At 38.7% G+C, this 13870-nt stretch overlaps 2 protein-coding genes across 2 annotated transcripts; one reads left to right on the top strand and one right to left on the bottom strand.

The window, feature by feature from the left end:
• Positions 1-1176: 1176 nt before the first annotated feature.
• Positions 1177-5202, bottom strand: LOC147858872 (luminal-binding protein 3). Its single transcript, XM_087325520.1, has 8 exons — positions 5099-5202; positions 4020-4287; positions 3542-3756; positions 3206-3448; positions 2637-3116; positions 2340-2494; positions 2172-2254; positions 1177-1927 (listed from the first exon to the last, which is right to left on the bottom strand). Exons 1-8 carry the CDS (start codon positions 5148-5150, stop codon positions 1432-1434), a joined length of 1992 nt encoding a protein of 663 aa, XP_087181646.1. The 5' UTR covers positions 5151-5202; the 3' UTR covers positions 1177-1431.
• Positions 5203-7378: 2176 nt separating this feature from the next.
• Positions 7379-13382, top strand: LOC147858871 (endoplasmin homolog). Its single transcript, XM_087325271.1, has 17 exons — positions 7379-7512; positions 8054-8174; positions 8338-8491; positions 8813-8893; positions 9022-9133; positions 9241-9367; positions 9702-9840; positions 9923-10046; positions 10125-10163; positions 10267-10400; positions 10496-10708; positions 10785-10944; positions 11219-11351; positions 11475-11625; positions 11711-12115; positions 12641-12850; positions 13033-13382. Exons 1-17 carry the CDS (start codon positions 7443-7445, stop codon positions 13138-13140), a joined length of 2481 nt encoding a protein of 826 aa, XP_087181397.1. The 5' UTR covers positions 7379-7442; the 3' UTR covers positions 13141-13382.
• The last annotated feature ends 488 nt before the right edge of the window (positions 13383-13870 follow it).

Genomic DNA, 13870 nt, shown 5'->3' with positions numbered 1-13870 from the left:
TGTAAAAGAGTGCTTCATACATTATCGAAGCTTTGGAGTGAACATAGCTCTTGGTCCAATGGAATCTCATACATATCATCCCATTTGCCTACATTTCATCAACTTTGTTTCATACAAATGTCCTAATATTGTATTTCCTGATATATTTCTATTCACCTTTCCAAGCAATTCAACGTCTAACATGAGAAGTTGCCAATGGATTATACATCATTAGATTTTTCACATTACAAAAAATGTGCATATTTAAAAGGGGATGGAAGCCAAGTGGTTTACCGTAAAATAATAAGGATTTGCCATGTGATGTCAAATTGTATAGCTCCTACATTACAAAACAACTAGGCAACATGTAAAATGCCCCTAATACACCCACGCTAAATGGTCCGATATCAACATCTTATCAAAGTGGCTCGCTCGACAAGTAAAGCAATACAAGGTAAAGAAGTTCAAGAAGTAATAAGGATGCAACTAAGTTACTTATAGCCAATTTAGTTAAAAGAGATAGGCTATGCTTAATCAACTCTGCTACATCAGCTAACTAATGCTATGTCAAATACTAGCAACAGTTTGGATGTTCAATATCCCACAATACTATTGTTGAAGACCTCGTATAATTCCCCTAGTAAGGAACAAATGTTAGTAATAATCAAAATGTAGCACAATGCAGGTCATTGAGACCCATCAACTGTGGCAATTAGACATGATACATATAAACATTGAACATGATCTAGAGATAAACAACTGACATACAACATTGTCGGCTTATCTGATCACTGTGAAGTTTTTGTTCTGGCAGGTCAAGCACAAATGTTTATAGACAAGATATCAGACATGGCAGGTCATTCAGCTCCATCAAATGTAGCAACAGAACACGATATAGCACAACACAGGTCATTGAGATTCATCAAATGTGGTAATTAGACACAGTATACATAAACATTGAACATAATTGTATGTTTCCTCTCGATGAAATCCTTCTTCTGCCAGGTCAAGAATATAGACTGAAGGTCACACAATTCAGCTCATTCAGATCCACCAAAATTAGCAACAGATCACAATAGATATATAAGAATTGGAACATAATCTAGAGGATCATCCACTGACATACATTAAAAGCTTATTTACTACCAAGGAAGCTTCAAAATAGAAAAAAACTTTCCAAAGTTCAAATTCTTATACTGAAAAAACTTCACAAAATAACTTATCAAATTAATAAAGAGCTCATCTACAAGAGTGTTTTTTTTTGTTTGGGGTTCAACAACATAGTGAAGATAATTTTTGTTCTATTTTAACTTGTTTCTTTCTTTCTCTCTTTCTAGACGGAACCGATTGAACCATTGATTCAAATGTCAGGCAAAGCCCATCATGGGATGTGTAAATGTTTTAACCTCAAAAAAAGAAGGAAGTTCAGCAGAAGATTTAACCTCTGTCCTTCTATAACTCCTCATGTAAATCTTCATCTTCATCATCACTACCAGAAGATGGTCCACCTGATTGTTGATAAACCTTAGAAACAATAGGGTTACACACTGCCTCGACTTCTTTCAACTTCTCTTCAAAATCTTCTTTTTCTGCACTCTGATTATCATCGAGCCAATCAAGTGCATCCTTCAATGCCGAATCGATCTTTTCCTTATCCTCTTTCTCTATCTTGTCAGCAAGTTTGTCCTTATCATTGATGGTGTTCTTCATGTTGTAAACATAAGTTTCCAGGCTATTTCTTGCATCTACTCTCTCCCTCACTTTCTTGTCTTCGTCAGCAAATTCCTCTGCTTCTTGAACCATTCTCTCGATTTCTTCTTGGCTCAATCGTCCTTTATCATTGGTTATAGTAATCTTCTCCGATTTACCTGTGCCCTTGTCTTCGGCCTTGACATTCAAGATACCATTGGCATCCACCTCAAAAGTGACTTCAATCTGGGGCACACCCCTGTGTAAGTTGAGATAAAATTTTATTAGTTTACTAGATTCAAATAGGCATGTTGAGACAAAAACATCAACAAATACTACATTTTCTTTTGTAATTGGTTATGGTACACACTACACCACTAATCAATAGTTCATTTTAAAGACAAGTTCTGCCTTTCAATATTGTAGTGGGCACTCACTAAATGATTGACTACTGCACGAGAATGTTGGGCATAGATTCTAGTGTTATAATGTGATCCACATACCTAGGGGCAGGAGGAATTCCAGACAGATCAAATTTTCCAAGCTCACGACAATCCTTGGTCATACTTCGCTCACCTTCAAAAACCTGTAAAAAATAGACAATATTCAGGGAACCTTGCTGATACCACAAGCATCATGTTGACTCCCACAAGCATTTGATGACACAATACCTGAATAGACACAGTTGTCTGTTGATCCTGATATGTTGTGAAGACCTGAGACTTCTTTGAAGGAATCACAGTGTTCCTAGGAATGAGCTTGGTCATAACTCCACCAACAGTCTCAATACCAAGTGTGAGTGGCGTGACATCCAAAAGAAGGATATCTGCAGTAACAATGCGAGCACATAAGCTTCCATTAGGCACACATGCACAAGTATATACTAAGGATGTATGCATGTATCGACCTAAGATAGGAATGTATAGGTCTGCATATGCATATGCAAATGTATAGTTCACATACAGTACCTTTTGTTTCATCTCCACCTTCACCGCTGAGGATGCCTCCTTGGACAGCTGCACCGAATGCCACAGCTTCATCTGGGTTCACACCTTTGTTGGGTTCCTTGCCATCAAAGTACTCCTTAAGCAATTGTTGAACCTTGGGAATACGAGTACTTCCACCCACCAATACAATCTCATCAATTTGAGACTTCTGAAGACCAGCATCATCCATGGCTTTCTTCACTGGACCCATTGTCTTCCTGAACAAGTCATTGTTGAGTTCCTCGAATCTAGCCCTTGTTAGAGGCTCGGAGAAGTCGATACCATCAAATAGAGACTCAATCTCAACTCTGACTTGGTGTTGGTTACTCAAAGCTCTCTTGGCTCTCTCAGCTTCCCTTCGGAGCTTTCCAAGTGCTCGGTTGTCCTTGCTAATGTCCTTGTTATACTTCTTCTTAATGAGCTTAATGAAGTATTCCATGATGCGTTGATCGAAGTCCTCACCTGTGAGCCAGATAACAAATCATCATTAGGTCACTGGATTATTGAATTGTTCTGAAAGTGAACACATGCTTGAAGTAAGAATAGATTACCTCCAAGATGAGTATCTCCATTGGTGGCAAGCACTTCAAACACACCATTGTCAATTGTGAGAATGCTCACATCAAAAGTACCACCACCCAAGTCAAAGACAAGGATGTTCTTCTCTCCTCCTTTCTTGTCCAACCCATAAGCAATAGCAGCAGCAGTAGGCTCATTGATGATACGAGCTACATTGAGCCCCGCAATGATACCAGCATCTTTCGTTGCTTGCCTTTGGGCATCAGTGAAGTATGCTGCAATTTACATCCATTACATCAGCATATTTAATTCTTCGGTCGAATTCACATAAAAAATTACAATATCATTAAATACACTAGAAATATTACCTGGAACAGTTACTACTGCATCTTTGATCTTCTTCCCGAGGAAGGCCTCAGCTGTTTCTTTCATCTTCGTAAGAATCATGGCACTAATCTCTTCAGGACTGAAGACTTTGACCTCACCATCCTTAATCTTAACTTGAATGTAGGGTTTTCCATCCTTGTTAATGATTTTATAGGGAAACAGCTTGATGTCCTTTTGAACTTCCTTATCTTCAAACCTACAATTATGTTAACACATTGTTACCCACAGAATACTATCATGAAAGATCTAACAGACGCTCAGCATATACAAAAACATTATAAACACAAAAAGCTGCTACATCTAACAGGCAGAGACAGCAATATATGATCATTGAATTGAGCAAGCATGCATTGTAACAGACGCTCCCTATGACAGACTGCAAAAAGACCTATGTGCACAGTAGCATTTACGGTAAATAAACAAAAAAATTAGGACAGAAACAATTACTAAAATACTTACTTCCTGCCGATGAGCCTTTTGACATCAAAAATAGTTCTTTCAGCATTCACTGCTGCCTGGTTCTTGGCAGCCTCTCCGATTAATCTCTCACTGTCTGTAAAGGCCACCCAAGATGGTGTGATACGGTTTCCTTGGTCATTGGCAATAATCTCCACATGACCGTTCTTGTAAACTCCAACACATGAGTATGTCGTCCCAAGATCGATTCCTATAACTGTACCAAGCTTGGGTGCCTCTTCAGCCAACACAATGGATGAAAGAAAAACACCTGTGCATAAGAGGACATTACATCACAAAGTTAAAACATTTTTTTAAAACAAATGTCATAACTAGATATGGGAGATCTAGAAGCACAAAGTCAGAAATATTTCAAAGAATCCCGAGGATGGGAAATTCACAGTTTCTTTGCAAATGTCAGACCCTAACTTCATTCATAGTCGTAGTCTGTAGATCCTTCATAGAGGAAAGGAACAAGTGTAGAAGGCAACAATACAAAGCAAGAAACACCTTTCCGAATGGGTGACTAAGCCTACCGTTAACCCTGATCTACAGGTCATCCAGATAGGAAAAAACGGCATCCTAGGTAAAGATGTCCAAAAACGAGAAACTAACAAAAAAGTTGTATATTACGCTGCAGAAAGAGCTAAAGTTCAGAGAGGCAGAAACTAATACTCAACAGTCTTCACACGTTTCTAACAGAAAATATTTGTCAGATCTAAAAATACTTCTTTTCTTAACAACAACATTGCATCGGACCCAGGCCTTAAACAAATCTGAAGGAAAAACGTAGAAGGTGCACAACAATGAAAAAAAACACAAAAGCAGACACAAAAAAAAGCTTAGAAGCTCTCTGCGCGGAGCCATCTACGGCAGAGAGAAAACAGACGCTTGCAATGCACCTAATGTGCTATCAGAGGCACAGACATACACTGATATTGATCAGCATTGGCCACAAGACGTGACGATCTGTGGGGGCTTACGCAAAGCGAGAGAGAATGGAAATAAAAAAGAACAGCAAAACCAAATTCGAGATCTGGAATCGAGAGGAGCCGGCTGATCTAGGGCCAGACAAGACATACCTGCAACGAGGAAAGCGAAAAGGCCGACTCCGGAGCAGCGAAGAGGAGCCATAGGGGAGAGAGAAAGACGAACAAAACGAGCGTCGGAAGGCAGAGGAGGAGAGGGGGAGATCAGAGGAAGGAAGCCTGGTGGACGAATCTATGAGCGGGCAGCTATGGCGCTTCTTCAGTCCTTCAGATTGCAGAACCGGGGGGGGTGCTTCTATCAGTCTCTATCTACAGAGATCTGTCAGTCCGTCGGTCTGTCTGTGTCTGTCCGTGTGTCTGTCTGTGTGTCTGTCTGTACGCAGAGAGATAGAGAGAAAGTAGCTATGGCGATGGCGATGGCAAGAAGAAGCTCTCTCTGTGCGAGTTATAAGAGCGAGGAGAGTGAAGAAGAAGACACAGGGAGAGAGAGAGAAAAAAAAAAGCCTTTTTAATTTCCTCTATTTTCTAATTTCCTGAATTTCCACGTGTCGGCCCGTGGTTAGTTCCAGCCCACGTCAGGAGCGGGCGACCAATGGGATGCCGCCCCACACGTCTTGGCCCTGCGCCAGCCAATGGCATCCATCCTCGCCGCTGGGGCCTCCCGATGCCGTCCGATCTCGCGCGCTGGCCTTCGTCGCATCCCCACCGTCCGATCCCCACTTCTTTTCTCTAGAACCTTCCTCCCCTTTCTAGAAGATTTGATTGTTTTTCTATTATTTATGTACATACATATATTCAAATGTAAAAACTAACTAACTTTCTCCCACCGTCTGTAAGACATAGAAATAAAAGCCAAAAAACCGACTTTGCTTGGTGGGTGGGTTCTCTTCTTGCATGACACACCACCCCCACCCACCCACCCACCCCACTTCACGAAGACCTCTTCGAAGATCATCCAATTCAATCCAGTCCGGTTCGGACAGATTTGGTCTAGTCTGATTCAGTTCAATTTGATTTGGTCCAGTCCGATAAGGTTCAATATGATCTCGTCCGATCCTGATTGTGCGATGCGGAAGGTCTGGTGCTCCTGTTCGGACTCCGGATAAAACTTCCCACTACCCTTGTCACAAACCACGGCCAGGACAACACGAAGAATGTAGCGTGGTCTCGTAGGAGGAAAATTGGTTTCGCTTATGTTAGTTATCTTCCTGTTCGACCAAGCGAGAGTGTGGCAATTAGTTACCTTTTCATGAGAGAATAATGCATGAATGTAGCCCTAAATTTGTTGAACCTTCACGTAGTAACATTTCGAATGTTAGACACGTTCATGAATAAGACGGCATGGCACAACACCTCTTTCGTGAATACTAATTTTGTTGAACCTTCACGTAGTAACATTTTGAATGTTAGGCACCTTCGTCAATAAGATGGCATGGCACAACACCTCTTTCATGAATACTACCATGCCACCTCCATGCTTTCTTGTCTTCTCTTCGTTTTGTTCATATGCTTCTTGTCCACCCAACACAAAAGCAAGCATCGATATATGCAATGTAAGAGGCTTATTTTCGGGCTAACTTTACGAATTACTATTGTACTCTTGAAAGCTTCAGGTTGACGGATGTTTCTAGATTGATTGAGACTACGCAAATTCATTTTGTGTTCCACCGATGAAGGACAGAAGCTCTTACGAAGAGCGTTGCAAAAGTGGCATCGATGGAAGTAAGAGATGCCAAGTAAAAACCACTTCACATTGTGTCCTCAAATCCAATGAAGAGGGGCGGAGATATGCCAATGTACTTTATATAATTTGATGCATAAATTCACAATTGCTTCATCCACGATATAACACATTGGGAATACCTTCTACACATATGCCTAATCAAGACAAACACACAGAAAACACTATTCATCTTTGCGCGTGTTTTCGGCCTCCTCAGCTCAAATCACTCTCGGATTATCGATAATGCGGGAAGACGGCGAAACGGCTTGCGCATTTCCATAACAAAAACATGTGTACATTCAGTCGACACGTGGACACAACAATACATCATCGCGAACCATATGGACAAAGCGCGTGTAGTATCTATGTATATGTATGTATCTATGGACATACATATATGTATTTGTACATGTATATGTGTATGAATGTATATGTATGTATGTACATGATGACTGACATATGCATACATACACTGAAGTTTGAACAACGAAGAGACACTCAGATTTCTGAGTGTGAAACCGAGAGAGAGAGAGAGAGAGAGAGAGAGAGAGAGAGATAGTACTCTCTCTCTCTCTCTATAAAGAGAAGCAGATCTCTCAAAAAAAACGCCTGTTCAGTCGACATTACATTTTTTTCTGTGTATTTTCTTTCCTGTTGATCCTGCTTCGTCTTCTTCCATCGCCTGCTCTGCTGCATCGCGCACGAACGAAAACCATGTTCCGATCCTCCTCCGCCATCGCCGCATTCTTCCTCCTCTCCGTCTTCCTCCTCGTCCATCATCATGGTATGTACTTCTTTTGAACTCCCTTGATCTATGCTCTGCTCTCTCTCTCTCTCTCTCTCTTCTCTTTCGCTTTCTACGTGTCTGCTCTGGTCTTGGTAGGAATGTTCAGATTCCTTCACTATGTGTTTACTATCTACAGATGTCATTTCCTTCCAAGGGAGGCAAATTTCCCTTCTTTTTCTTTGTAGATTCGGTTTTCTTCATGATATCTAGCACGCTGTCTCTCCCATAGCTTCGATTTGATGTTCTCTGCTCACGAAGTGTTCTGTCCAAGCCGAGAATTGGATCACTCGCGAAATTTGCCTTCCCCTCATAGTGTCACTCTTCCTAATAATGAAGAATACTTCCTGCAGTTTCTCTTGTTGCATTAGCTTTTTTTTTTGAAGCTCAAGAACTTCGTTTAGATGTATAGGAGATGACCTATTATTAAAAATCTTCATTTCATCGTTCTAAGCATCTTGTGGTCTATTTTCGAGTAAACTTGTAAGTACATTGTTGTGAGGTTGATTCTAAGGTTTCTAGTTTGGTAAATTTTCTTCAGATCCAGTTGTGCGAGTTGTAGCAAATGATGTTGCAGAAGGTAATGGCGATCTTCCCAGAGTGGAAGAAGGTTTTGGAGCAATTCCTGATGCCCTTTCCACAGATTCAGATGTTGTCAAGAGGTAAATTACAATATAATTCCACCTATATATCAAAATTTGATGTGATTTATTTGCTATCTGTTTTCTTTCACTAATTACAACACTTTACTGATGTGTTCTTGATGCATCGTGCTCTGATTACTTCTTCTTTTTTCTGAACTAATCCGTATATTCTCTTTTGAAGGGAATCTGAGTCAATTTCGTCAAGATCCTTCAGATCAAAGGCTGAGAAGTTTGAATTCCAGGCTGAAGTTTCGAGACTGATGGATATAATCATCAATTCTCTCTACAGTAACAAAGATATATATCTTCGAGAGCTTATATCAAACGCATCCGATGTAATGCTTTATTTATTTTTCTTCCAACAATATCTTTTAAAAAATGCTTTATTATTTATTTGTTTATTTATATTCCAAACAAATATTAAGAAATGACATCTTGAATGACCGACAAATGTATCTACACACAACCAAGAGAAATGTTTCAATTTCTTGTAATTCGCACTTGGTTTAGTTGGTACCTATTGCATTGTAAATCGAGGGTCTATTTAATAACATGAAATTTGAGCTATACAACCTCTGTAGTGCTTAGGGTGAAAAACCTACTAACTTTGATGAAGCTTTGTGAACACTGATCTGACTTTTTCGTTTACTGTATAGGCCCTTGACAAAATCAGATTCTTGGCCTTAACGGACAAGGAGGTTCTAGGAGAGGGAGATGATACCAAATTAGAGATACAGGTTCATTTCTGCCTTTAATAAATTCTTTCCATTCTAGCCATTTGGATTAGTTTAAGTTAGGATTACTTCCACTTTTATACCATTGCACAGATAAAATTGTAGTAACTTTCAGTTTGATGACATTATAGATCAAATTAGACAAGGCGAAGAAGGTGCTTTCAATTCGTGACAGAGGTATAGGTATGACTAAAGCGGAACTTATCAAAAACTTGGGAACGATTGCAAAATCTGGAACTTCAGGTATTAGATTCTAGAACAATTAGTTTATGTTGAAGACTTTACTGGTATCCTTTATCTCTTAGACGTATCTGCACTTCATAATTGTCTATGAATTTTCCAACCTGCAGCTTTTCTAGAGCAGATGCAAAAGGGTGGAGATTTAAATTTGATTGGGCAATTTGGAGTTGGTTTCTACTCTGTATACCTTGTTGCTGATTATGTAGAAGTGATAAGCAAGCACAACGATGACAAACAGTAACCCTCTCTCTCTCACTGTGTGATCCAGCCATTTATATTCTATGGATAGTTATGAGAATTAGTAAGAATTATTTTGGGTTTCATTTAATTTCCTCAAGTGCCCCCTTTTCAACCCCTAGAGTTGGTAAATGGAATGAATGTCAATATACCTCACAAACTTGAGAAAATTGGATTAATTTATCATAAAGCTCAAAAAGAACCTATCTTGTGGGAGGGGTTGATGAAGGGATTTTGGGAAATAAAGAAAAATTTAACTAATTTAAGTGATTTCTCAATAATTTTTGACATTATACCATGATTAAAACTTGCAATATTTTTGTATATTTTGAAGATATATCTGGGAGTCGAAGGCTGATGGTGCGTTTGCCATATCTGAAGATACAGAGAACGAACCTCTTGGACGAGGTACCGAAATAAGGTTGCACTTGAAAGAGGAAGCCAGTGAATACTTGCAAGAGGATAAACTTAAGGTTATTTAGTTGTATGAATTTTCCTCAAATAGATCTTTGTTTCTGCAATGTGGACACTGATATTTGCCACTACATTGCTCAGGACCTCGTGCAAAAGTATTCAGAGTTTATCAATTTCCCCATATACTTGTGGACAAGCAAGGAAGTGGATGTTGAAGTTGAGGCAGATGCTGAAGAAACTTCTGAAGATGATGAAGAAAAAACAGGTTTTTGCTGCGCTTTTGTTCTGAATGTATGTAAGACATTCATCAATCATTTCTTAGTTGTATCTCTTTGTTTTTCAGCTACCGAGGATGAAGAAACAGAAGAAGATGCTGAGACCAGTGAGTTCTTCTACCTTGTCTCATGCTCATATTTTGACTACGACAACTTTATTTTTAGCGCTCTTTCTATTTTATTGATGATGTCTTCAATGTATTCTATCAGAACCAAAGACCAAGAAGGTGAAAGAAACTACCTGGGACTGGCAGCTTCTGAATGATATTAAGGCTATCTGGTTGAGAAATCCAAAGGAGATATCTGATGAAGATTATGCAAAATTTTTCCACTCTATAGCCAAGGTTTGTACAAAAGTGTATCTGTTTGTACTGGCAATTTAAATGACTTCTCGTGAGTATGATTTTGGTTATAATTTATTGTTTTTACATTTTGACAGGATTTGACTGGAGATAAGCCTTTAGCGTGGACTCATTTTAATGCCGAGGGTGATGTTGAATTCAAGGCAGTCTTGTTTGTTCCACCTAAGGCTCCTCATGACCTTTATGAGAATTATTACAGCAACAAGTCTTTCTTGAAGCTTTACGTAAGGCGTGTTTTCATCTCCGAAGAATTTGATGAACTTCTGCCTAAGTACCTGGCATTCTTGAAGGTAAATTATGGTTAGCTCAATGCTCATTTGAGTTTGTATTCTGGGAATTCAACCGAATGTCGTTTTACTTCTGCAGGGTATTGTTGACTCTGATACATTACCTCTTAATGTCTCTCGAGAAATGCTTCAACAGTCCAGCAGCTTAAAGACAATAAAGAAAAAGCTAGTGAGAAAAGCTTTAGACATGATTCGTCGGATAGCTGAGGATGATCCTGCAGAGTCAGATGAAACTGAGGGTATGGAAACTGACAGCTTTGATTCATATCTGCAATAGCCAGCGTGGTGATGAATATGCCATATATTGTATAAGGAAAATGACCAAAATATCCCAATGGAACTTGATTGGGTGTATCTAATAAATTTTTGAAATTGTAGAGGTATTCTCATAAACGGACAATGTGTTTTCTCCCGTTTTTTGTCCAGTAATTATTTCTAATCACTCTTAAAGTATAATCCTGTCTAGTCCTGGTTCAGTTTCTTAAAGAGTGTTTATTATGTCTGATGATGCAGAGACTGAAGGTGAAGATGAGAACCGAGGGAAGTATGCTAAGTTTTGGAATGAGTTTGGAAAGTCAATCAAGCTTGGGATTATTGAGGATGCAACCAACAGAAACCGTCTTGCAAAGCTTCTCAGATTTCATAGGTATGTCATATAGTATCCATTAAATTTTAATAACTAGTAACAAGAGTTTCAGAGGCAAGTGTTCATCTAGCTTGGAAAAACAACATTGCTATTTGTCTAAATGTTTTCATGTGTTGTATTCAGTACTAAGTCTGGGGATAAGCTTGCATCACTTGACCAATACATTTCTCGCATGAAGCCCAACCAGAAAGATATTTATTACATTACGGGTAGTAACAAAGAGCAGCTAGAGAAGTCTCCGTTTTTGGAACAGTTAAAGAAGAAAGGCTACGAGGTATTTGTTTGTGTGGAGGGTAGAATTGTTATTTTCTTGATAAGAAGTTTGCTAAAAAGAAATTGTTATTTATCTCTTGTCACAGGTAATCTACTTCACTGATCCAGTTGATGAGTATCTCATGCAATATCTTATGGACTATGAAGATAAGAAGTTTCAGAACGTGTCGAAGGAGGGATTAAAGCTTGGCAAGGACTCCAAGCTAAAGGAAATCAAAGAATCATTCAAAGAATTAACTAACTGGTGGAAAGGGCTTCTTACAAGTGAAAATGTGGATTCCGTGAAAATCAGTAACCGTTTGGCAGATACACCTGGTGTGGTTGTTACTTCCAAATATGGTTGGAGTGCAAACATGGAGCGCATAATGCAATCACAAACTCTCAGTGATGCCAACAAGCAGAGCTATATGCGTGGAAAGAGGGTTCTGGAGATTAACCCAAGACATCCCATAATTAAAGAATTAAGAGATAGAGTTGCACAAGATTCTGAAGTAAGCTTTTTTACTGCATTCTAAATATCTGTCTATCTGTATATTATTGTCTTCAAAGGTCAAGTATGACTTATGAGACCAAAAATATAACGTCTTTACATAATACGCATGAAAGTAATTAAAGTGGGAACTCAAACTGTTTAGGTAGGCCCAAGCCTAAGCCGTGCCGAGCTGCTAAGCCGTTAAAAACCGGTTAAGCTAAACGGTTTACACTTGATCTGAGCCGTTGCTGATCCCTAGCTATCCCTCTAATTTGGATACAGATATTAGTGAAGCTAGGTTACCCGGGATTGTTTCTATAGAAAATATTGAAGAGTTTTGAGATGAAAAAGTAGTGACCAAATAAAAAGTCAATATAATCCACTCCAGTGTCTTAAATGCCCTAAAGGCTTGCATGCTAAAACAATGAAAAACTTCAAATTGAAGATAAAGTCTTAGTAGTTTGATACAAATATTTTACTGAAGTTACTATGCCAAATAACTGTCCAAGAAAGTGTCTCAGATATTTCTGAGGTTATGCTGCAGGATGCAATAGCAGAGCAGACTGCAAAGCTTATCTATCAAACTGCGTTGTTGGAGAGTGGTTTTCTGTTGGAGGATCCTAAAGAATTTGCTAGTCGGGTTTATTCAGTAATGAGGACAAATCTTAATGTTAGTCCAGATGCAACAGTAGAGGAAGAGGAAGAGGAGGTAGAGGTAGAAGAAACATCTGAAACACCCAATGAGGATCATAAGGTAAAGTGAATATGATATTTGGTAGTATATATAAATATATACATATATGGAATGCATTCCAATCAAATATATAAAGGCTGCAATCTAATCCTATCATTCTTCTATTTTGGATATCAATGACTGATCTCTTATTATTATTCCTCTCTGTTATTGATTAGTTGTTTGTTTTTTGGATTTTTCAGGCTGAGACTTTTTCTGAAGATGGAAATGAACCATCCTTCCAAGAAGAAGAAGAGATCAAGGAAGCAAATGGCGAGGAAGAAGATCATCAGTACAATGATGAGCTTTGAAATTTTTCTAGTTTTCATATCAAATCATCAGTTTTGGTCAGAGCTTACTTACTTAGTCTTTAAACATGGGAGGGTTATAAAAGCAGTGCCTGCCATGGAAGTAGAGAAAATATTGTCAATGGAATTGTATTGAACGAATGCTTCCTTGAAATTTTAGTGCAAATTTAAAATTGCCTAGTAAGATCTGGGCCTTAACATTCTTGACATGAGAAACGGGCAATTCAGATAGTAGAATTTACATATGAGATGAATTAGATGCCATATGTTTCTTATTCTCCTCCTAGCATTAGCCATGAGACATTCTTGCTCCAGGTTAATGAACACCTTTACTTTGTAAAATGGGGTCTTGATCTTGCCAGCTGCCGTAGTTCAATGGACAGGAACTTTTATATCCCGTATTCTAGAACTCTGGTGATAAGATATATTGTGATAGATTTGATTAACCTGGTTACATACCTTGTTGAAAGGCGTTGATGATAATATAGATCTTAATGCACACGCAGCTGCATTGGCCATAATCATGCAGCCTCTCTCAATATCTCTTCAACAAGCATTAGTTGTCGATTTAATCATGGATAATGGAGTTGCATGAATGTTATTTCCTTTTTGTACAAATAATAGTCACAATAAGAGCAATTTAAAAATCCAAGGTCGAAAGGGTGTACTAGTAGCTTGTTGCCTATAGTTGGTTCAAATATAGAGTTGAAACTTCACTATTAACTTGTTTTAG

Source organism: Azolla caroliniana, unplaced genomic scaffold (assembly GCF_043228905.1).
Source record: "Azolla caroliniana isolate FFs.n. ecotype wild unplaced genomic scaffold, voAzoCaro1.0.p SCAF_10, whole genome shotgun sequence".
NCBI classification, from domain to species: Eukaryota; Viridiplantae; Streptophyta; class Polypodiopsida; order Salviniales; family Salviniaceae; genus Azolla; species Azolla caroliniana.
This window is presented reverse-complemented; position numbering and strand designations above follow the sequence as displayed.